This window comes from Polistes dominula, unplaced genomic scaffold, assembly GCF_049000335.1.
Source record: "Polistes dominula isolate Pdom_NZ unplaced genomic scaffold, Pdom_raw_medaka contig_31, whole genome shotgun sequence".
Taxonomy (NCBI): Eukaryota; Metazoa; Arthropoda; class Insecta; order Hymenoptera; family Vespidae; genus Polistes; species Polistes dominula.
In genome coordinates this window covers 1,319,774-1,346,841 of record NW_028300925.1, presented here as the reverse complement: position 1 = coordinate 1,346,841, position 27,068 = coordinate 1,319,774, and the positions used below count along the sequence as shown (strand labels likewise).

The 27,068-nt window shown below is 29.1% G+C and overlaps 1 protein-coding gene across 1 annotated transcript in view; it reads left to right on the top strand.

The window, feature by feature from the left end:
• The window catches only part of Rim (Rab3 interacting molecule), a 102,946-nt gene that overhangs the window by 17,562 nt on the left and 58,316 nt on the right, over positions 1 to 27,068 (top strand). The window contains 5 exon segments of the mRNA XM_089171178.1: positions 37 to 300; positions 1,124 to 1,351; positions 2,298 to 2,538; positions 17,873 to 18,092; positions 19,502 to 19,715. Of these exon segments, the coding sequence (XP_089027304.1) occupies positions 37 to 300; positions 1,124 to 1,351; positions 2,298 to 2,538; positions 17,873 to 18,092; positions 19,502 to 19,715 (1,167 nt within the window).

Genomic DNA, 27,068 nt, shown 5'->3' with positions numbered 1-27,068 from the left:
AATATAGATAGTGAATGATGGGTATGGTATCTTTAGGAAATATGGGTGTGCATCGTCTGTCGAAAGAAGCAAGAGGTCATGACGATGACAAAGGCTGGCCTCGGGACCGCGGACAACGCGATGCTGCCAATGCGAATGCAGGAGGACATGCAGGTGGGTGGTCCTCCGGGACTCTTGGACCAAACTCAGGATAAGAGGCCGAAACTCGAGAGGGCGCACAGCGCAGCCGAGAAGGAGAACCTGCCTTTGCTGCAAAGAAGCGGAAGTCTGCTCAAAAGGCAGTACTCCCAGCAAGAGCAGGTGTGCTTAACCACATTTACATATTATCCGATGCTTTTAACCCTTTAATCGCCTGCCGCCCGACAATGAGCGAGAAAGAGAGAGAGAGAGAGAGAGAAAGAGAGAAGGACGACACCCTGCAACGACACACATAGCTATCTCCAGTAGGTATTATCACCTTCCGCACACACCTTCGCGAATCCTTGATTACCTAATCTTTTGGACTCACAGTCTCGGGCTTGATTAATGGCGAACACTAAACACCGGATATGGTTAGATCCACAAACACAATACACACCGACAGACGGAAATATGGACAAACGGACAAACACATATAAACACACCTGGCACGAGATATCGTAAGGGATCTTCAAGCGGTACGAGTAGCACGATTAACACTTATGCACGATTAGCACGATCACACAATGTCCATTATTTATCAACTTATGTTGCATAATAGGTTATCATTGTTAAAAGTAGTAGGAAGGCTATGTTTGAAATCAGGTCTTAAAGGGTTAGAAGCGACGCTTAATATAGAGAGATAGATAGAGAAAAGAGAGAGAGAGAGAGAGAGAGAGAGAGAGAGAGATAAAAAGACACAGTTCACTTCTAGTTTATAATGCCTGTAGCACAGGATTCAGTGATTACTAACTCAACGAGATCGGCCTGTTACCAACAACTTCCACTTCGTGTATGTGTGTTCGTGCGGCGGTGTATGTATATTTTGCTCGAACGCGAGTGGAAACGTTCTCGAATTCAACGCTCCTTAACGTTTCCATTATTGTCCGATATAATCACTCGTCGGATAATAAAAAATGGAAAAATATGGTCTTTGCAAGCGCAGGTTCCAGGACGTCGGGTGTCTACCAGCGATAGCGGAGTTGACATGTCCGCTTCACCTCATTCGAGAAGTCTACCGACACCCCAAGTAGTCGGTTCGTATCCTATACCAAAATCTCTGAGACATCATCTTATCTACGGGCCAGACGAAACTACTCTGTTCAGGAGTGAAATCGACAGTCTCATGAGAGAACATCAAAAAAATTATCCGAGGCATCGACCGATCTATCAGGTTTGTAAAAACAAAAAAAAAACAAAAGAGAAAGAAACAAAAAAAAAGGAAGAAAATCCTAGTTTCATTTAATCTATTTGCATGCACTATATATACATATATAGTATACTTTGAATAATAAAACGCAATAATGCATTTCGTGATAATAAAGAATGACGCTTGTTGTGTATACTTAATTGCACACGTAGATGAAACACGATTTAAACTACAAAGGACAATGTCCGAGGAGCAATATAAACAGATGTGGTGTGTCTGCCCCTGCCTGTCTGTTTTGGTCATCTCTGTCCTGACTGACTGACTGAATGTTTGTATGGGAGTGTATATTTTTGTGTGTGTGTGTATGCGCGCGCGCGCGTGTGTATGTTTATATATCAACAGCTATCGGATCGTGTCTCTATTTATTTGGCACGATACTAAACCTTTGGACACGACATTCGTTCAGTAGCTGTTGATGAAGTAGGATCCAGCTTATTTCGACGCTTTCAGAAACGAGACACGCTTTTTCACAATCCTTTCTGTTTTTTCCATTTGGTACGTTCGAACAAATGCTTATCCCGCTTTATTACTTTATATATATATATAATTATTCTACTCATTATTACTCATTGATTCGATAAACATTAATTAAATCAACGGTATATTAATATTATTCAACGAAATGAAATTTTATACGAGCGATATAACTCTTTAAATTATTATATTATATTATATTATATATATGTTTTATATATAAATGTTTAATATTATTCTTTTTATTAATTACCATGTGTGTGTGTGTGTGTGTGAATTCGATCAATTTTTCTAAATATATTTAACGTAATTTGTATGATTTGTTTTCTATTCGTGATTAAGACAAATGGACAATTTTCTAATATCAATAATATAAATGTTTGTTATCGAAAAAAAGAAAAATTAAAAAAAAATTCGGTGATATTATTTTCCACAGGATCAAAACTCTGAGTTTGTAATGGCTTATGGTCAACCCGGTACAGAAACGGGACCTTCGCGTGGACCAGTTCATCCTTCGCAACAGCACACGGTTGTACATCAAGCACCAGGTACGCATCCCTCACAATCAGCTGTGGCAGGTCAGAGTACTCTTCAGCAACAAAGAAGTTACAGTAGCAGCGAGGAAGAACGGAGTACACCTGAGTGTGGGAGTGACGAGCCTGACGAGTCCGAGAAGGGTGAGTCCATTCGTTTTTATAATCGCTAATTATTCGAATTTCTTTTTTTTTTTAAAGATAACTCTCTAAATCGCACCACGATTTTCAATGATTTATTATAAAAAAAAATAAAAAAAAAAAATCGTTAGGTATAGGGTCGTACGTAAATCTAAAATATTATCGTTTATCTAACCTCGATAAACAATAAATTGAAACAAAATGAAATACTATTTGACAATTTTTATATTACAGCAATATTTTTTTTTCATAATTCAACGATTCGATTAAATAAAATGGAAGATTCGTGCGCGCAAAATAAAAAAAAAAAAAAATAAAAAAACAGAACAACGAGCTGATGCGAGAACATAATTTATAAAAATATATATACATATATTTATCAGCTTGTATAAAGGGTCAGCGTCGCCCTTGAAAATAGATGCACGGAGGAAAAGCAAGCATGGCCATTCCGTGTCAATGAATATCTAGTTTACGAAGAACACCTGCACTACTTGTGTATCACGATAAATTTACAGGTAGGCAGGCAGGCAGGCAGGCAGGTAGGAAGGAAAGCAAGCAAGTAAGCAAGCAAGCAAGCAAGCAGGCAGGCAAACTGAGGAAGGAAAGCGTAATCGACCGATCAACGCTCTCTCACAGTCTATAAACTTCTCAGTGGGGTCGTTATTGCTCTTGTGTATTCGACTTTCACGACACTATATCAATCGAGAATCTTCCATACTCCAAAGAACATATTCTTGTTCTTTTTTTATCAACATTCAATATTCTTACTTCTTTATTATTTTTTTTCTTCTTTTTCTTCTTCAATTAATAAATGATATCAAAAGATTCATTTTCATAAGAAATCAAGAATTGTATGAACATTGAATTTTCAATAGAAAACGATGGGTCATGAGTTAAGTTTGGAAAAGTCAGAAAGGGGTAGGAGGGTTGATTGTGTTAAGGGGTTTCTTTATAAAGCATGTGCAGTCATGGGTAAAGAGAATTGGTGCGTGCATTGCGTTGCGTTGCGTTGCGTGTTTTGCATAGAGGTTTGATCGAAGGTAACGCGCGACACGAAGACAAGTTTCTATCGATCGTGGGGCCATCCTCAAACACAATCATAATCTCTATCTATGTATTATACGTACAGGTAGATAGATAGATAGATAGATAGATAGATAGATAGATAGTAGATGGATATATAGAATGCGGGAAATTCGCTAGGTCTAACTTTGTCGGTATCGTGCACATAACGTATCCGTTGACGAGGATTGGAGTTATCAGCGATTTTACATTTTTTTTTTTTTTTTTTTTTATTATTACATGTTTCTATGTCGTCCTCGAGACTTTTCATGATACACATTGTACAGTTTACGTATCACTGTGTTTGCATTAGTTACAATATGTTTCTAGGAATTATACGAATATTCTACGAAATAGATGATAAAAAAATATATTGGATAGCTCGGAAATTGTTCAAATGACGATTTATAAATGTTTATAATTGTACGTATAAAATTTTCTTTCATAATCGGTACAAATTTGCAACAGGAAATCTAAGATTTTTTAAATATATATTTGTATCGATTTTAAAACAACAATCTCATATTATTATATTAAAAAATATTAATCGGTACGAACACTTTCCTATCAATCCAATATTAAATAAGTTTTATATATATATATGTATATGTACATATATTAAAATTTAAAGGAAGAATTAATTCTTTGTTGTTCGACGAGATGAAGAAAGATAGTAGGGTGGATAAAAAGAGATAAAACGAGAGAGTGATAGAGGTGGGGTGGAGGGTGGGGGAGATATAATAGAAATAGTGAAGGCGACAACAGAGGTGTATGTAGATAAATACGTGTATGTTTAGGTATACGTATATACGTATGTATTAAATATACGTGTGTGTATAGGTACATATGTAGTACGTGCATCACAGTTGATTAGACACGAGATCGGCGAACCGTGAACCGATTCATCCAGGTGCGCATCGTCGGAAGAAAGAGAAAGAGAGAGAAAGATAGGTGTATATCGGAGACAGGAATAAACTAAACCTCTTTCTCTCTCTCTCTCTCTTTCTCTTGGTCTACCTTTGTAACCTGTCACGTTCTTTATTTAATATACTTTTATTTTTTATTTTTTTTTATCTTTTTTCTTTTTCATTTCTTTTTTTTTTTTTTTTTTTCGTTCCTTTCCCCGACACACATCGAAGGTCGACCGATATAACCATTCTCGTTTTTTTTTTTTTTCGCAACGTATAATATCCCGTTGTTTAAGCGACAAAACATTGTATCTGTTTTTTTTTTTTAATTTTTTTCATTTTTTATTTTTCCATTCTTCATTCTTATTTTTCAAAGAGAAAATCGTCGGGCATAAAATTCTCCCTTTCCTCGTTAGTAATCGATAATACGAATTCGTAGGGGTTGAAAACGTGAATTCGCGTGTGCTAACGGATTGGTTGGTAGGTAGGTAGATTGGTAGGTAAGATCGATTTCTATATTACCGACCGCACTTAGAGACAAAAATTCACCCCAAATCCTTTCTTTTTCACCTAGCGCTCTTGGTATTACTTTAACGACAAAAAAAAAAGAAAAAAGAAAGATAAGGAAAGAATCCGAGACAGTGAGAGTGAGAGAGAAAGATAGAATTTTAATATCACGTTTTTATCATTCTCGTCTTTTTCTAGATTTTTCATACACTGGAAAAATCCTTTCCCTTCATTCTTCTCTCTTTCTCTCTCTCTCTCTCTTTCTCTCCCTTGGTAGTTCGATTTTGTCGAAGTTCAAGCTCACGTGTAGAGAAGGGTAGCACAGACAGTATCCGTTTGGTTGGCACGCGAGATATCCAAGATCGTATTTCTTCTATCGTGCATCATGGCATACCGTTCGATATCCTGCGGGAATTCTCGGCTCTTCTTCTTCTTCTTCTTCGTTGCATTGATCCTTCCATCCATTCTCCATCTCTCTCTCTCTCTCTCTCTCTCTCCGCCTCATTTTTTTCTACCTCTTTTACACTCTTTTCTTTCTCTTACTCACCCCATTGTTATTTCTTCGTCTTTCTTCACCTATTTCACATTCTTTTTTTTTCTTTCTTTCTTTTATTCACCACATTTTTATTCCTCCTCCCTCTTTCTCTCCTTCTCTTACCATTTTTCTATCCAAAATTCAACCTATCAATTCATCCCTTTAGTCAGTTTCGGTTACATTTCCATCTATCTATCTATCTCAATTTCCATCTTTTTCCCTCGTCATCTCATCTTTCAATCTTTTTCTCTAACTTGATTCTTTTTTTTTTTTTTCTTTCTGTTTTTCAACTCCAACTTTGCTTCTCCCTTTACTCCCTAACGAGACCACCCACTCACTAGTCTCGTGACGTCACACGAAGCACCAGAGGTAGCAGCAGTAACAGCAGTTGCACGTGGGCGAATTCAAACATAATATCCTCCCCCTCTTCCCCCTTTCTCTTCCTTCCCCTACCTCTTCTTTTCCACCCTCATTCATCCCTCTCTTTCTCCGACATTTTTTCTCTTTTTTTTTGTTTCCTTTTTTTTTTTTCTTTTCTTTTCTTTTCTTTTCGCAAACTCTCTCTAACGTAGCAGGGAAGGTTTTGGCACAGTCAAAAGGTAAAACTGAAAATCGTAGGACATAGTAGAAGAGCTAAAAAAGATTTTCCTTCAATGTGCACCCTTATACTCCAACCATTCACTCAACTACTTGCTACGTATACACTTACACACTTATTATATATATATATATATACTTGTATAAATGTGTGTAATTTTAGAATGTACACAAAATCTCACCTAGCGTACACCGACTGTTACTTATTTGAGATCTCCTTAAAGCTTTTCTATGAACGAATATATGTAAATACACACACACACACATATATATATATATAAACGTCAATGTTTCTCTCTTTTATTTTTTGAATTAAAATTTTGATAGCGAGTGTGAAATACGTCAACGAGATGAAACGCAAGTGTGACGCACGTGTTACAAAATATATATATGTATAGAGAATCATACCAACAAAAAAAAAATAAGATGAATGAGAGTCAGATAGTAGAACACGAGTTAGAAATTATTATTATTATTATTATTTTTTTTTTTTTGGTAAGTAAGAGTAAGAGGGCTAAAAAGAAAGTTGAAAAAAGTAGAAATGGTAAGAACAGATTTGACCAAAATTGTCGATTTTCTTTTTAAATTGGCAAAGTCTAGAACGTGTTCATTCTGCGGATTACATGGATCAGGATTTTCACACTTGAATTGCATTAGTATTGAAGTTAAGAAACTAAATTAAAGTAAAGTTTTGCGATATCGTACGATGATCAGGATTTTCTTGTTTTTCTTTCCACTTTTTTTTTTTTTAATTTAATTTTATCAATAGTAGCATAGTTTTTGACGAAGTATGAAAATTGTACACGAGTTAATTGGATAATTGTTAACAGTGTAATTTAACGTGTAATTTGGTTTGATAAAAGTTTTAGTTTTATTTATTTCTTTTTTTTAATTTTGCGAACAGAAACATTGTTTTTGATACGAATTATGAAAAAAATTGTATACGAATTAATTAATGATTAATTAATAAAATGATTTGAGACATAAATCAAGCAATTCACGACGCCGACGATAGTTGGCGCAACCAAACGAACGAACGAACGAACGAACGAACGATTGGTTCTCCAATTTCAATGAGATTCAATACTATCGCGAAACTATAGAGAGGTAATTTTGTGACGTTAGCGATCGAATCGAGTCGAGTGTTTGTGGCTTCTATTAAAGGCTTCTATATTAAATGCATTTATATAGTTCCAATAGGGCATCTCTCACCGGGGTTCTGATTTTCCAATAAAATTGATCAAGCCATTTTCCTCTTCGTTATATTCCTCTTTTTTTTCTATTTTGCTTTTCTTCTTTTACGGTATATATATATATATATTCCATAAAAAAAAAGAACAAACGAATAGAATGCAACCGTGCTGATTTTTCTTTATTCATCTTTCTCAATCATTTTTTCAAAAAAAAAAAAAGAAAAAAAGAGAACAATGATTAAAATCCAATTTGAGATAAACCCATAATTACAAATTACATCTATTAATTGTAAACAAAATATTATTTTAATTCCTTACCATTTCGTCCAATCAATTATCGATAAATGTTAAGAAAGAGAGATAGATAATATACATAATTGGACAGAAACATAGACAAAGGTAGATAATAGAAAAGGTGGGAAGGGTTGTATAGTATGATAAATGTAATGCCAGGTACTCGAACGACTCGTACAGGTATCACGTAAATATCTGTCTCTACGTTGTAGTTCAAGCTGAATCGTAGAAAAGGGTTGGGGTTTGAGTTTGGGTTCGGTTCGGTTATCTTGTGTATTCGTATAACCTGCTCACGTGCCTTCTATACTATTACTATATACATATATATGTATATGTATAGATGGTTACTATAGTACTTGCATATATGTATGCATTTCTGGGTATGCACTTGCTAGACCAGTGCATGCATATACGCGACGGACGATGCGGATGGCCAAAGCAGACGCTATGCGGAGATCGTGCATATCAAAGACACGCATCGTCCAAAGCTATCTTTGTATGTGTGTATGTATGTTCATATTATATGCGGGAGTGTGTACTTGTATGTGTGAGTTATACCTGTCGATCCTCTTCCATCGAAATTCTGATAATGGGAACACGGTAGTAAAAGCTTCAACTTAGTTTTTAAATATTTCAATCGTAATTTTGTCTATTTGTCTGTTTCTTTATTTTGTATGAGTGTGTGTGTGTGGGTATTTATTCGTCCATTATTTTTCTTTATTCGTTTTTGAAGGATAGGGTTTGTTTTTTAGGTTTGTCCACGTTTGCTCTGAGAGTGGGTGTGTTGGTTGGTTTTCGGGAGAAAGAATTGTTGTTTTTTAGGTTCACGTGTTGTTGGATCGACACAAATGAGGTCTTTGTGTTTGTTTTAGTTTGTAAATGGATCTAAGAATTTTAAGGAATGGAAATTGAATGAATTTTCTAGTTTTTGGAGATAAAGTATAATATTTATGGGGTTAGATAAGCAAATTTTGGTTATTTTACATACCAAAAGTAGGATTGGATGGTTTTACAGGTGGGATATTTATATTTAATAAAAAATATAGATATATGTTCTTTAAATAGTTATGATTATTGGTTTGAAGTATCGTAAAAAAATAAAAAACAATTTGTATTAAATTTTAATCAACATTATGCACGAATATAATTTTTATTATTTAATATACACATACATAGACAAACAATTGATAAAATGATAAAAAAAATTGTCCCCAACAAAAAAACTGTGAGAGTGTTTTAAAAAGTGTCGATTACGCTTTAAGCATAAAAAAAAGTTAGTAGAGATTTTGTAAGAGAGAGAAAAATATATAAACATAATTAAAAGAGAGTATTATCTCTCTTTTTAATAAAAAAAAAAAAAAAATAACACCCCCCATTCTCGCGTAAACACGCATATCGACGTGTTATTATCGTCGTACTCTTTTTTTTTTTTTTAAAGTAATACAAACAATTCTTCGAAATTCGAGGAAATATATAAATAAACCTCAACGATATATATTACTTAATAAACAATTAAATAGAAAATCCTCAGAATTTGTTGTTAATCAGATCGGCGTTGTTGCTCCCATTCGTAGAGATGCACACAGTATACGATTAGATCTAATATATTTAATATAAATATATATATATATTTAAATAGATTAGTTATATAGTTATAGTAGAGTGTTATTTTTATTATTTATCATATATTAATGATTATTATTATTATTAATAATTCAAGAGAGGTAAGTTATACACAAGTCGTGTTTATGTGTCATCGTCGTCGTCGTTGTCGTCGTGTTCAACACACGTTTGTATTAAATATTATTACTATTATTATTATTATTATTATTATTATTATTATTATTATTATTATACATATATATATATACATAAATAGATATGTGAGAAAGAAAATTCTCTATTTTATTTCTTTTTATTGTGTGTGTGTGTGTGTGTGTGTAACAAGGATTTACAGAAAACAAGATTCTTGGATGAAAAGGAAGAAAAAAAGGGTGGAGAAGAAGAATGTGAAAGAAGCTAAGAAGAAAATTCCTATGGAATACTACACCCTCTCACGTGCAACCATTGAATCTTTTCTATATATAAAAATATATATATAAATCTATAAATCTTTATGTATATAGGGTGTCTGAAGTTATTCCAGTTAAATGGTGTCAGCATATTTTATCCATGAAAATAAGAACAAAATGTTATACAATCATAGGTCATTTAACTTTCTATTGGGTTAACTTTGAAGTCACATTTTAATAAATTAATACTTTTTCATTTAATTTTGATTTCCAATATGACATACATATATGTCATCATTTTTATTTTTTAATCAATCAAAAAATTCTTCATATCGATTATTGATTTTAGTTTGAAATATAAAAAAAGTCAGTGTGTGTATTATTTTTGAAAATTAATTTAAAATATTGTTAATTCGTTGTTAAAAATTTAAATATTATATTTTTCATATTTTCTTGTATGAAATACGTTGACACAGTTTGATTGAAAAAAAAATCTTGAGACACCTTGTATACTGTAAATTATAATAATAGGGTTGTCCATAAGTAACTAGATCATTTAAAAATTTTATTTAAAACAATTTACGTATTACAAAATTTACACCTATTTTGTAAAAAAAAATAAAAGGGAAAAATTATGATTTTTAATTAATATCATAGATTATATCTTTCAAATAAGCATCATTTATTTTTATTTATAAAGTATGCTCGATCACCTCTAGTAATAGTCTAGTGACTTTTGGTCCACCTTCTATATATAGATATCTTTTTATTTTTTATTCGTTTGGCATGGTACAACGAGAGGGAACACTTTTATCCTGTAATTACCTCGTTATCGAAGACATCGTCATGCAATCGTACCATAACGATATCTGTATATCTATAAATGTATTTGTATACATACATATATACATATATATTTTCTTTCTAGTTCGCTTTGATCGTTTCCGTCACAGAAAGATACTATTTATTTTTTATCGTCTCGTTTACTTTATTGTGAATGATCTTGTTATTTGTTAGGTATATAAAAAAAAAAGAAGAAACTATATATATATGCATATATTTATATATATTATATATATATATATACGTGTATAATAGAAGGAATAATATTGAAACGAATAATCAACGAAGTTTCATTGCTAATTATAATTTTACATTTCAGCTGGCACTTAAGAATACAACCACAAATAATGGGGGTGTGCCCCCTCCCTCCAGTGATCAAAAATTATTTTTGATTTTCTTGTTTTTTTCTTTTCTTTTTTTCTTTTTTAGCCCTTTACTACACAGATATTTTTCTACAAATTATTTCTTTTTTTTTTTTAGAATGTAAAAAAAAAAAATAATGTCAACTTTTTTACAGATCCAATAATATTGACCTTATCAAAACGTTATCGCAAAATCTTATCGAGAGAACTAAAGTCTCGTTTTTACATCGTAAAAAATTAGTATCGTGACTATGATATGTTTTTGACAAAAATGCGAAGAGAAAAAAAAAGAGAGAGAGAGAGAGAGAGAGAGAAGGAGAGAGGGAGAAAATTCAGACGAAGATAAGAAAAAAAATATATATATATATATATATTTCTATAAATAGAATCGAGTGATTTATTTGAAGGGGGGTGTATCATCTAACTTTTAAATAAGGATTCTACCGTCATCGGTCTTACGTCTACGATAATTTGCTTATTTTTTTTTCTTCTTCTTCTTCTTCTTCTTCTTCTTCTCTTTAATCCTCGATTTATTTCGTGATCATATGTTCCAATCAAAATTTCGATATCGAATTATTCGAATGGATTTAAAAAAAAAAACATTTTTATCAACGTTTCATATTTTTCATTCTTTTTATTCGGTAACTGTACAGTGAATGTACATCGAAAACGTATCTACCCAATCTTATCTTGTTTTCCTTTCTTTATCTTTCTTATCGATTTATTCGACAAATTTTTCCTCTATAATATTTTGTAGTTTTTTTTTCTTCTTTTTTTTTTCTAAATTATTATACTTCAATATTTATATATATATTATATATTAAAAAAAAAAACATATATTATAAAATTATTATAAACACGTTCCCATCATTTTTGTATTAAATTAAACAACTCTACTAATTTTCAATCATTACTTCCATATAAATATATATATATATATATATATATATATATATATTTTATTTATTACATAATATAACAAATTCCTATATAAAATCATTTCTATTCTCAAATAAATCAATTAATAAAATAATATCAATTTTCATTAACAACGTTCGATATAAATTCATCAAATTAATTTCAATCATTATTATTAATATACTAACACGAATAATCCACCAATACATCTAATAATTTTTCATTTATTATATACACCAAGTATTTATAAATAATTAATTCCTTGTATTGGTAGACTAATAAAAAAAAAAACAACAACATATTTCTTTTTTTTCCTTATTTCATCCGGGTTTCGGTTTAATCGTTAAATGGGATAGACGGTTGAGAAACGTAGACACCCTCTCTCTTTTTCTCCCTCTTTCTCTCTCTCTCTCTCTCTCTCTCTCTTTCGCACTCGCGTGTGTTATAGGACGGAACGGTGAAATAAGGATGAAGCCATCGTTGAATGATATAGGGGTGGTCGTGGATCTTCCTCACTTGCGATCGTATATCCAATTTGTCAGTTTTATGCCAGTCCATCCTTCTCACTATATCGTAGACCACAGAGTCATATATACGAGCTCTACGGCAAAACGAGACTTTTACACCCCGACGATCAAACCCTCCACCCTCATCCCTTCCCTCCAACATCTAACTTTCATGTGACAACCACCCCAACCCTTCTCAACTTTCTCTCTCTCTTTCTCTCTCATTCGTGTCATCCCAACACGTTTCTTCTTCCTATTCCTATGAAACTCCTGTATAACCATTCCCCCCCCCCCTTCGTATTTTCACTACCCTTGTTCACTCCCCCTCTCTGTTCCGTCATGGATCTCTCTTCTTCTCTTTCTATTCTCCCTTTCGAACACCCCTCTCTTTCTCTCTCTCTCTCTCTCTCTCTGTCTCTCTTTCTCTGTCGCGTTTATTTGACCGTGGTGTAATGCTTCTGGCGCGACGATGCCACGATTTAATTGCTCGTTTTTATACTCCCCTTAAAAAAAAAAAAAAGAAAAAAAAACTCACGCGATAAGATAATCGTCCGAGAATGGATTTCGACGCGACATTTAAACTATCGACTTTTACCCCATGCTTTTTTTTAGTTTTCTTTTTTCTTCCATTTTTTTTTTACTTCATATATTACGATTTAATGAAGAATAATACTCAAAGAGTAATACTCTAACGATAAGAGAGATAGAGGGTGTTGATTTTTGTAAATTATCTTTATATATAATACGTTTGAAAATATTTTTCATTTTTTTTCTCTCTCTCTCTCTCTCTTTATAATCAAGCTTATTTATCTCTCTTTTTTTTTCCTTTTTATTGGGTTGACAAGAAAGTAATTTCAGCTTGCACCAATAGATAAAGTTATGTTTGTTTCATTATTCTTTTGTTAATGTTAGAATTTTGTTCTATTGTGGTTTGGTAGTTGACACTTTTTAGGTTGCTATGGAAACAAATTCCATGTAATTTTGTTTACAACTGTTAGTTTAGTAACAATTGAGTTTTATTTCAAACTAAAAAACCGAAATTACTTTCTTGCCAAATAAATATTTAATTATCATTTTTTTTTGTGTGTGTAGTATGTTACATTTCAATACAAAAAAGGAGACAATAAATATATGATGAATTCTGTGTGCATAATTTATTACTATTAATATTTAATTTTTGTTTTATTTTCTTTCTTTAAGTAGAATTAATTTTTGTCCCATGTATGGTTAAACTTTGATGATTTTTTATATGATGAATTCAACAGGCAATATATATATATATAGATATAGATATAAGATTTAAAAAAAAAAACTAAAGAGAAAAATAATTATCGTTTCTCAATTGAGAAAACAAGTGAAAAATAAATGAATTGTTAAATGAAAGAAATAAATAATTGTCTCAATTAGAGATATCGCCGTTTTTAGGAGAGAAACCGCACACCATGGTGGTCACTTCAAGGAATGCTATGGAGAAGTCCGGGGACAGAATGAATCGCCAAATCTTCGGGGTACCTATCTAATCATTCATTTTTTTTTTTATGTATATTTCAACCAAAAATTGCAAACTACACACACAATATGTACCCAAATATATATTTTATATTTACATATATATATATAGTACATAAGGCAGATCGTCTTCCGCTATAACACATATATTTAATAATAATAACAATAATGATATTAATTAATTCATATATATATATATATATTAATTAATTAATATTCATGCTGATAATTACGAAAGTGATCTCACTAACAATAATTCATAAAAATAAGAATATAAATTAGTTTTATGATTTATTTATTTATACTATCGCAGATGAGATTAAATATATTGTTAAATAAATCATAAAATAAATTTGTTATTTGTTATTTTACGATTTGGTCGGGTTTTTGTGATTACTAGCACAATTTTTTTTGTTTTTGTTTTTTTGTTTTTATTTTATTCACGAAGAAGTACATATATGTTAAACTACACGTATGTTAATTTTTTTTTTTAGCAATAATATTACAAAGCACTCATACATGCATATATAATAAACAATGACAATAGAAAAATGTTTATATATATATATATGTATACATGTATATGCATAAATCTAACTTGCGTGTGCGTATGCATGTACGTGTATACGTCATCTGCCAAACGATCTCTTGCGTGGTGCTGTTTCTATGTCTGTGTGTGTGTATGTGTGTTTGTGTCACGCGAATTTTTGCAAAGAAAAATTTCGTCCTGAAATGAAAAGGAGGAAAAAAAAAGGATCGTTGTCGTCGCGTTCTCGTTTCCATTTCTTTTTTTTATTTTATTTTTTATTTGATTTTTTCTTCTTTTTTTTACGTTTTTTTTTCTTCCCTCTCGTCCTCTTTCCTCTTTTTATTATTATTATGATGATTATTATTATTATGATGATTATTATTATTATTGTTATTTCCGTCGCATCGTGGCAGATGCCAATGGTAAAGAGAGAGATAGAAAATGGAATCTTTCTTGTCTCGTCGCATGTGACCCTTTTTTTTTTCGTTTTATTTTTTTGTATTTTTTTTCTCTCTCCTTTTTTGGTCCAACCATTCACGATGCGATTTCCATCGTCAAATTTGTAGGGCAGCGGGGTCAGGGGAAGTGAAAGGGTGTTTTTATTTTCTTTTCTTTTTTTTTTCTTTTTTTTTTCAGGGTGCACCAAAATGAGCTTACGATTGGGTCAATTTTTCCATTTCTTTCCTTCTTTCTTTCTTTTGCTGTTTTTGTAAATGTTTTTTTGCGAAATTTCCGCTAATCGACGAGTCTCCAAAATTTTCGAGAGAAAAAGAGAGAAAGAAAGAGAGAGAAAGAAATGCAACTAAATGTTAGAGGGTGGTTTTGATATTTTCTCTCTTTTTTCTTTCTTTTCTTTTTTTTTTTTATCGTTGTTTATACGCGTATAAATAAATAAATGTGTAAATAAATCTGGGGATTGGTTAAAAAAAAAGATTTTGCCCTCGCTCGTTGACCACCGGAGTCTCCATTGCGGTCGATTGTTTTCGCATTTTTAACAAAGCACTACGTACAACAATTGTATTTTTATATACATATATATATTTTTGTTATTTTTTATTTTTTTTTTATTTTGTTGAAATAATTTTATACTCGTGTGTGTATGTGTATGAGTGAGTATATGTTAGTGTGGGTGGGTACACGAGACAGAATTGCAACGGATTTGATTTGTTCTACTTTGGACGGCTACTACGAATCGTACACACATATATATATATACATATATATCTATATGTTTGTGTATATATATATATAGATATATGCTCTTGTCTCTATTTACACACTTCACTCTCTCTTTCTCTCTTTCTATCTTGTCACGTAACACGTATATCACTGCTCAACACCCGATCGATTACAGATTTTCCATTTCGAAAGATTATCTATTTCTATGCTTATTTATTTGTACGTGTTACGACGACTTCGTGTTTTTTTTTAGTTGTATTAATATTCTTTTTTTTTTTTGTATAAAAGAATATCCTACAATAATTGTATTGATTTATAAAAAAAAAAAAAAAGAAAAGAAAACATTTCAATTCGTCAATTTTTGTCCAATTTAATTTCGTCGTTTTATCAAAGAAAAAAAATTATCAAATCATTTATTTCATTTTAGTACTTTCGATCTTTGAAATAATTTATATTAACGATTACACATGACTCGATTTATAATTTATTTCTTTTTAAAAATAGAAATTTAATTTTTTATTATATTGTTTTTTTTTTTTTTTTTTTTTTTTTTAATAAAGCAAATGATATTTTTATTATATATTTATTTTTAATTATCTTTAGAATTTTGTGTACAATTGAATAAATTATTTGGTAAATCGAATAAATTTTTATAAAAAAAAATGTCGGATTTATATATATTTATAGTTTATTACGAAAATGATAATAATTAAAATGAACATATGCTGTATTGTGTTATTAGAACTTTGCGAATTCGTATTTGAGTATTTTCCATTCGAGTTGATTTCAGTGGAAACTTTTATCTTCGTTTACGTCTTTAAACTCGTATTATTATTATTATTATTATTATTACACTTTGTTCAACACGCACAAATCCCCTTGCTACGTAATTTAGTTCTATATACATATTTAGTATATGTATACATAAATACATATATATATATATCATGTAACAACACTTGAGAACGTCGCTTGGAATATTTTTTTCTTTGTGCCAACACATTGGACAAAATTAATCGTAAACGCTTACGATTAAGTATATATAACCTTTTATATATATATATATATATATATATATATATATAAAGGATGTCTCCTAGTAATTTTTCATAAAATTTTATTATCATATTTTATAAGTAGAAAAATAAGAAAATCAAATGTTACAAAAACCGTGAACTTTTAAAATGTTTCATTAAAACATTGTAATAAAAATATGAAACAACACATAATTAAAATTAAATATATAATTAAATTATAATTAATGTAACATTTTGTTATTATTTTGTTACTTATAAAAAATGTTAGTAAAATTTTGTGGACACACACACACAAATTGGGATACCTTTTATATGTTAATGTTTTGTGTGTCTTATACTATAATAGATGTATACATGTATACTCACGATTATGCACGCACATATATATATATATACACACACACACAAACACACGTCAAACAAAATTATATATTGTATTAATTCACGCGTATAGACATAGATATACATATATACACGTGCCTGTTATTTCCCATACAGCTGAGCTATGGTATACCATGAAACAACACACTATACTTATATTATTATTATTATATTGTAGTACTTTTGATACAAAGCAAAACATTTTGCGTTCATATGAGAATTTGTTGAGAATGATTTTTTTTAAATTTCGAATTACATAAATTTCGTAAGGCGTACGAGATGACATTTCTTATTGGTGGAAATTTTGATGACGTGGAACATCAGATGAAGAATATAAAATTGATCAAAAACGAGGATATGAAAATTGGAAGGTCACACGAGTGGACGAAGAATGTGTTTGGTGGTTTTGAATATTTAAAAAAAAAAAAAATAATTATTATTACGTCAATTAACAGAGAAAAAAAGATTAAAACAATTTGGATAAATTATTGGAGATATCAAAAAAAAAAAAAAAGAAAAGGATCCCTTAATTTCCCCTATTTTGTTTTTCTATTTATTTTTAAGTTCAATATCAATTAAAAATATCCTAATTATTTTCTCCTATCAAAATCAAATTTAATTAATTACGATGATAATAATTAAAAAATTAAAATTGTATTCACAATTGTGAAATTGCGATAACTCCCATGATAACAATTGTTCTTTACGATATTTTTTCCCCATAAAAAAATAAAATAAAATAAAATAAAATAAAATAAAATAAAATAAAAAACCGAAGGAAAATCACATAGAGACAAATGGTTTTTAGCGAAACGTTCAATTCGATGAGAGTTATAAATATCATCCGATCGATGAAAAAAAAAAACAAAAAAAGATAAAAAAGTGAAATAAAAATAAAAATGAATAGAAAAAGGGTGAAGAAAACATTGGTTGGATGATGTAACATAAACGTGTAAACTATATAGGAAAGGAGTACTTCCCTAAGATGGATGGTCCAATGGCTGTGAACAAGGATACACGTACGAAGAAGAATGCTACCCATAATGGGCAACTACCCATTACGAGTACTATCAATATCGAATTTAATGGCAATCATCAAACGAGAGATCAACGAAAAGAACTGCACACAATCGTCAGACGAAGTTTCCGGAGGAATGGCGACGAATGGCGTGCCGATAGTAGGAGGTGCGTTTTAAAATGTCGGTTATCATTATACGCCATTCTTCTTTTTATTTTTATTTTCTTTTCTAAAAGTAGAAACAAAGGATCGATTAAAATCAAACACACACAATAAAAAAATTAATTAAATTAGATATTAATTAATTTATTGATTAACACTTTAATGGCCGCTCAGACAACATGTGTGTAATAGCTGGAACAACAGTTATTTATTTATAACTTTTTATATATTTAAAATTATATCAAATTAAATTTGTTGTTGTTGCTTTTTTATGTTAATTTTTTAATGAATTTTAAAAAGTTTTTTCAAATTAATTTTTCAAAAATCTTACCGGCTCTTGGCGTGGTTTGACTGCGAAGACGTGCGGCCATTACAGTGTTAACGTTTGAGTACAATCCTTGAAATGATTTTGTTTTGTTTTAAAGATTGAAATATAATTGATCGATTAAAATTTAAAAAAAAAAAACAAAAAAAAAACAGAAGAAAATAATCTTTTCTTTTGTTCATACTCGATTACGTTCGACCCGTATTTCGAAATAACGTTGATCGCGTATTTTCTTTGAAAAATTAAAACTGAAAAGGATATTATCGAGGTCGTGTTAGATGAAGAAAAAGAATACGTGCAAACGATCGTTTACTTTCTTTCTGTATTTTTTTATTATTATTATTCTTTTCCTTTTACTAAGTTTTATTATCAAAGACATAGCAGACGAGATGGGGTAGCATCGAGGCGTATATAAACGCCAACGCAAGTCACTTTAACGCTCGTTAGAAGAAGCTGATCTAAATGACCGTATGATCCATCCCCGTAACCTTTAGAAAGTTGATACGGTTTGTAATTTATGTGATATTAATCTTAGGTTATTATTTCGATTATCTATCGATCTATCGATTGTCTTAAGTATTACCTGTTAAGATCTTAGAAATATTTTCACGTCAACAAATGGTAGCTCAAATATCAAAGTAGTCATCTTAAAAGTATTCATTTGTTTTTTTATTTTTTTTAATTCATTATTGTTAATATTTTGAATTTGTCGATTTGCAAAAACATGTTTGAAACCTTGCTTTATTTTTTTTTTTCTATATTTAAAATCACGGGTTATTGTGTGTGTGTGTGTTTTATTTTTAAATAAAAACAAATTAATTTTCAAAGAAAGGACCGTAATTTACAATTTATTTTCTTGTATTTTTTACTTATCGACGAACGTCACCAAGTCGAATTTTCTTAAAATGAAGAAAAGGGAAAACAAACAAACAAAAAAAAAGAATATTCAAGAGAAATTAGAAAAAGAACATTGACAAGAAGAAGAACAAAATGAATAAATTGAACGAAGAACGAAGAAAGATTGATAATAAATTACAAAAAAAAAGAAAAACCATGAAATTCTATATGGGAGTTATGTCTGATAATCAGGTTTACGGAAAGAAGGGGGAAAAAGACGGTACGATTTTACGGTGGGACCAATATTGGTAGCAGCAGCAGCCATCAAGAGGATGATTGGTCATGGGAAGTTACCGATCATAGTCGGCAAGATGGTAGTCAAGACAGCGCAACTAAAGATTCCGGTATTGACACGTCAAGCAACTTCACGAGCAGTGAAGAAAGCAACAGGGGCGATTTGCCCAAGGTACGAGGCTGAGAAAAATATTCCACGAATATTATGAAACAAATGATTAATCAACGATCCATTAATTAAACCCACAATTAAATCAATCGATGAAACATGTAATATCGATATGCATAAATCGATCGACCGGGAAGAAATTTTTTGTACATAATGTTCGTTCGTTTTAATAATAATAAAATTAAACTACTACAACGAGATAATAATAATAAAAATAATAAAAAGAAAAAATCGAGAAATTAGAAGTACCACAAAAGAAAAAAAATAATAATCTGTAAAAGAAATGCATAAATGAGAGAAGTAATTAAAAAAAAAAGAAAAAAAAATAACAAAAATGTATGTTAGCCTTGAAACAAAAAAAAAACTCGAATTTTCTCCAAGTCGATCGAAATAAAAACAAAAAGGTTTGGAAAAGGTTTGGGAGAGAGGGATCGAAGATTTAATTATAGTGAACCATTAAAAAAAGAACCGATCGATCGGTAATGGTGGATCGAGTAAAAGGGGTCTTTTTTTTCTCTCTTTCTTTACTTTCATCTCTATAAATATATTTCTTTTTTCTTACACGAATATTTATATGTATGTTGTATGTGATATTATACATGGTATATTAAATATTTTTTATTATAAAAATTAATATATATATATTTATATTCGCATATTCGTGACTAAAGAAATTTAATTTAATCATTGATAAATATAAATATAAATATAAAAAAAAAAAGAAATAATAAGCAATTGATCATATTAAATTTAATTCAATTTATGACAAATATTTGTACGTCTTTTAAATAATTTCAAACGGTTGATTTGTTTTTTTTTTTTTTTTTTTTTTTAATACAATACTACAATAATTATTTAAATATTAGGCGCAGATCGTGATCGTATCTGTCGTCCAAAGTGGAATTCAATCTTTTTTTACACGCTACCAATTTTTTTTTTTTTTTTAATTTATTTCATATTTGTTATATATTCCTTTTTCTTTTGTTTTTTTTTGCTGCTTTAATTTTTTTTTATTTGTACATTTATTAATATTTTATTTTTAGAGCTTTGATTTTTGTAATTTATAATTAACATAGTGAACATATTTGCAAAAGGACCAAATATTTTATTCTATTGCTGCTTAAATTTTTTCGATTGATTTATTTATTTTGTTAAACAAATATTTTTTGTATTTAATTATACTCACAATACAAATATATCTATGCGGATAGACGTATCGACTAAATAATAATTTTACACATCTCAAAAACAATAAAACCACTTCGTTGTTGTTTAATTATTATCGTCGCTTTATTAGCTGCTCGGCATCTTTTTTATCGTAAATTTTTTTTTTTGTTTATTTAGAAAGTAGTGTACACACTTTTTTATTCTCTTGATACTAAATCCTTTTTTTTTATTTCTCCTAATCAATTTATACATATATATATTATTTGTGATAAATTGTTACATATATATTTTAGAATGATAAATAGATTGAAAAAAAAAAAAAACAGAACCAAAAAAAAAAAGTAACTCAATAATTTTCTCATATTCTTTTGCATTTTCAATTTTACACGTAGTGATTGACAAATTTCTAGTTAAACAAAAACAAACAACAAACAACAAACAACAACAACAACAACAACAACAACCCATATGGTTGGATATTGTGCATAGTTAAAAATGAACTTTATTCTTCGTAGTCAAATTTTAACGCTAAAAATTTCATTTTCATTTGTTTTTTCTTTTTCCTATTGGTATTTGTTATTTATAATCGTTTCTTTTTTTTTTTTTTTTTTTTAATAATAATATTTATTTATATTTTTAAATGGTAGAAGCTCTCTTGGTATAGGTCGAATAATTTTTTTTGTTTTTTCGAGGACCTCTTCTTCGTAAATACTACATATACACGTATATACCACACACATAAAATATATATATAAATATATATATATATTTATATACATATACATATACATATTTTAGCTCTGTGACCGATAAACCTCTTTTGCTCGATAAACCCTTTTTAACTCCTTCGAGCTTGAAAGGCTTCGTTCGCTTTAGTTTTTTGTACTCTCTTTCTCTTTCTCTCTCTCTTTCTCTTTCTCTCTCTCTCTCCTTTCCATCTCATCATTATCATCTTGTCATCGTCATCATCATTCTCTCATCGTGTTGTCATGAAAATGCGTCGTTGGCCCTATTCGTACGTCTAACACGAAATATTTCCAAAAATATTACAATATTTCTAATAATTTTCAATTTATTTATTTATCTTATTTATCCATACAAAAATTATAAACAATTTTTAATTAATTAGATTGTAAACAAAAAAAAATTATTATTCAAATTTTAACTAACAATTTTTCTATTTCTTACATTGAGAGAAATTAATTGTTTTTCTTTTTTCTTTTTTCTTTTAAGTTCTTGATCTATTTGTTTAACAAATAAAACAAAATATTACAATGGTGTATAGTTTCTTGTTTTTTGAAACATAGTTCTCTCTTTCTCTCTCTCTCTCTCTCTCTCTGTTTTTTCTCTTTTTTTTTTTTTTTTTTTTTTTAACAAGTTTTCATCGTACTCGATTTCTCAACATTCGATTAGTTGGGGCTGATTCGTTCATTTCGTTCATCTCGTTCTTCCTTTAGTTTAGCTGATTCGGAAAATCAGTTAGCTAAACTTTTAATAGTGTGTTATGTACATACATAGATATATAGATAGATAGATAGATAGATAGATAAGATATATATATACATATAGTTACTTTAAGTTAATTGCATTATGTAGAAGTTTAATTGCGCTGTTGTTTATGAATTAAGAGCTGATTTCATTACATATTATAATAGACATATTTAATAATTAATTAGTTGTGTAGATTTATGCAATGTTAACATTTAAACATATATATTTTCTTTCTTTTTTATTTATTTATTTATTATATTAAACTATTATTTAATTTTATTTTTAATTTGCTCCCGTTATCGATCGGTAATAAATTATTTAATATATACAATATTAATATTATAATACAAATGCATAATTTTTTTTTTTTTTTTTTTTTTTTTTTGTATTAAAACATTACAGAACTCATGTGTGTGTTTTTATAAAATATTTTATTTTTAATGATAATTATAAAAAAAAAAGTAAAAAAAATGGTAGAAGAAAATTGTAAGGATAAAAGATTTTGTTGTTGTTGTATAAATATATTATTATGAACATATTTTCTGTAATTTTGTATTAATTTTTTTTAAAATATTTATTATATTAAATATTAAAATTATTGCCGATCGTATTGCACGTATAAAAAAGTGAACTAATGTGATAATCGAGGAAAGGATAATATGAAAATTCGTTTGGCAATCATTATAGTCATCATCATCTTTCTACTGTCATACTATTTACAACATAACTATATATATATATGTATTTATATATATTTTTTTCTCATTCGATTTTCCCGATAGTTTCTGCTAGCTTGTTGAAGATCGAGCATATGTATTTGTCAATTCGTTCTTTGGCACGAGTGCTACCGACGGGTAACGACAGTTCGATTATCCGTTATCTTTATTAGATGACCTCGTAAAACGGCCTCGAGAAACTACCCCTTTTAACTCTCCCCACTCCTCACTACTTTTCTCCTTTTCCGTTCGTCCAGCATCTGTCTATAATTTTTATTTTTTTTTTTTTTTACCCCCATCTTCGTTTCTTCATCGTTTCTTTTATTTTTGATGGAAAACAAATATTATTATTATTATTATTACTTTTTTTTTTTTTTTAAATTTATAACAATCGGGGTTCACATTTGTTTCTAATTTTTTTTTAATTTTTTTTTGTTTTTATCTTTTCGTTTCTCATTCTCATTTTGTTTTGATCATTTCATTTCTCAATTTGTTTTTTCTCCTTTTTTCGTTTTTGATCAACTGTTTTGTAATTGTATTTTGTTCAGTATATGATATTTTTCGCAAAAAAAGAAAAAAAAAAAATGGTTTTCTTTCTTTCCTCTTTTTTTTTTTTTTCAATTTTGTTAAAAAAACTATAGTCAACCTATAGTTAGAGCGTATATGTTAGTATAAGGCGAGCACTCTTTGCAAATTAAGTACACTTCGTTTATTAACGTAGGAAAGACATAGTGATCGATATCACGTTTGCAAAGTGATCAAAGGAAGTCAAAAGAGTAAAATTTCTCACGAGTGAGAGTAAGAGAGAGAGAGAGAGAGAGAGAGAGAGAGAGAGAGAGAGAAGGTGGTGTATCATTTTACTAGAATATATATATATATATAAAACCCATGAACATTTTCGTCCTCCTACATCTTGACGTCATTCATATTAATTTTTTATTATTATTAGCATTATTATTATTATTATTATTATTATTATTATTATTATGATTATTACTCACAAATATTTCAACAAATGTTCACTTTATTTTTTTTTTTTTTATTTTGAATTGATAAATCGAGATCATTGGATCTAAAATATCTAATTGAAACTCATCATAGATCGTATTAGTTGATAAAAAAAAAAAAAAAAAGCAATTTGTACAATAGTTCGAGAAAATTGTTGTTAAACGATTTGATACTGATCGTTTATTGTCCCAACCAAAATGACATTCAATTATCCCCTCCCCTTTCCCCTTCTTTTCTCTCACTCTCTCTCTCTCTCTCTCTCTCTCTCTCTGTCTGTCTGTCTATTTTCTATTTTTCTTCTTTCTCGATTATCTTCATTTTTAACTGGAGATTTGGTTTGAAAAGAAAAAGTGACGGGGTTTATCTTGTCGTTAAGTTTATGGTGTAATTTCAATTTCATTTAGAAAACACGCAGTCGATTTCGATAGTTCAATTAAAAGTGTCGTGAGATAGTGGTAGTGGGTGGTAGAAGGGTGGTTTTGGTGATACTCTAAATTCCCTTAAGTAAGTTCCTGTTTCATAAATAATCAAATTGGAATCATTCCAATGGATATTTCTATGGTATCGTTAATTTTGATACGCATGAAAGTTCATACGTTCGAAATATGAACCTGTCATTATGTTTTTTGTTACTTTTTCAGTCTTATAAAAATAAAAAATTCATTCGTTACGATTTAAATCTGACATCAACAGCATTAGTAAAAAATCATAAGTTATATTTGCTGTAAAAATAAAAGGGTTGTTAATAAAAAGAAAGTATAATATTGAATTGTTCGGAAAGTTAGTGCCGATTTTTGGTAGGTGGTATAAGGTGTTTTTTTTTTTTTTTTCGAAAAACCTGAATAAGTTTTGAAGGAAGAAAATTTTGAAGGTATTCTTTAAAATGAAGAAAGGTTGTGGAACGGTAAAATGGTACTCATGTAAATATAATTAAATAAATATTTATTAAAAAAAAAAAAAAAATAAACTTAAATGTGTCTGTTGCATTTCAATCTTCTGAATCGGCACGAATTTTCCGAACAACCAAATAAAATAAAATTAAAAAAAAGTAGGAATAGAGAGAAGAAAAAGTAAAAAAAAAAAAAAAAGAAAAAAAATGGAGTGCTTTTTTACTGAATTTATTCATAATTCATATTCAATGAAAAAAAAAAAAGAAAATATTATTGCCATTTAGATAATTCACGTATTAAGAAAGAAACACATAAAACAAAAAATCATACACACTTATATCTACATCTCAATTTGTATTTGTCTCTCCCTATCTACTTACCTATCTATCTACTTACCTGTGTGTATTAACTAGTATGTGTGTGTGTGTGTGTGTGTGTGTGTGTGTATAAGAGGAAGTATATATACATTCGATGTGCACTACTTATGCCGACGGCAGTCGTGCTTTTCTACGAGATTAAAGCTCAGTTTTCTATCTCAACTCTTCTTTCACGGTTCGTCGACCCTTTCAAGAAGAACATTCTCTTGATATCTTTATATTTAATATATATATATATTTGTATGTGTGTGTGTATCTGTGTATGTTTACCTTCTATCCTACTGTTTTTCTATGTATGTGTACATATGTGTTTTATACACATATCAATTTATATTAATTGGATGATTCGATCAAGCATCTTTTTCAACTTTCCTTCATCTTTTTTCGTCATAGAAAAATCTTCTTCCAAAAGTATTTATTTATATATATGTGGTTAGCTTTCACGATGATTAGGATTATTATTAATATTTTTATTGGAGTGTAATTTTTGATTTTTTTTCAAATCATTCTTTCATCTCTTTGATAAGCAACCAACCACAAACGTCATTTGGTTTTTTCCCTTTCCAACTAAATTTGTTTTTATTTATATATTCGAACTATCGATAAAACATATTAATTGAATAAATCAAATTAAAATAACAATAATAGGTTTTGAAAAATTGATCGAATTCTAATATTTAAAAACAATTCGTTGAAATGATATTTCATACGATTCGAATCGAATTTAATAACTTTTTAAACACAAAGCTCATAAATTGTGTATTTTGTTTTATTTTATTATTTGACTTTTTAGGGATGAGGATAGTTCATTGTTTGATTATTATTTTTTATTTTTTTTTTTTATTTAATATTATATAACATTATCAAACATTTGCATTTATTAATTATTTTTCACACAGTGCTTTTAATGAATCGAATTTAATTGTTTTTAAACACAAAGCTCATAAATTTTTTTTCTGTTTTTGTTTTATTTTATTATTTGACTTTTTAGGAATGAGAATAGTTAATTGTTTTATTATTGTTTTTTTATTTTTTTTTTTTAAATAACATTTAACATTATCAAACATTTGCATTAACATTTTTCACTTTTTCACGCAGTGCTTTTAAATCGTACATTTTGCTTTTAACATTAATTGTTATTAACACATTGCTTACGCATTTTCTATGCAATATGTGTGCGTGTGTGTGTGTGTGTCATGTATCTTGTAAATTTTTATAAACGTGCAGCATTGTGTGTGTGTGTGTATGTGTATTCGAATAAGACATCGATTTTTTGATGCTAGAAATTTTGCTCTTTCTATTTATTTTTCATTGGATAAACAAATAGTTTGGAATTATTTGTTTAATGCACGTGTGCTTTTTTTTATTTATTTTTTATTAATGTTTGTAGTTTTCTTAAACTTGAATTGCATTAATTAGTTTATTTATATAATATATGCATGTTTGACACACGAACTCTTTCACCCACTGTCAAAACTTTTCACAGCTTTTCAATGTACAGAGAAACGTCTTATTTTGTTTAAACAATTCAATATTATTAAAATATACGCAATGTGGATCCGAAAATTTGTTAGACTCTTCATTTTACAATTTTGGAAAGAAAATAATTCTAAAGAAAAAAACAATGTTCGTAATATTCCCTGAAAAATAAACTTTGGATTTATTTTACATAGAAAATTTTGAACAATATTATCTCAATTTTGAACA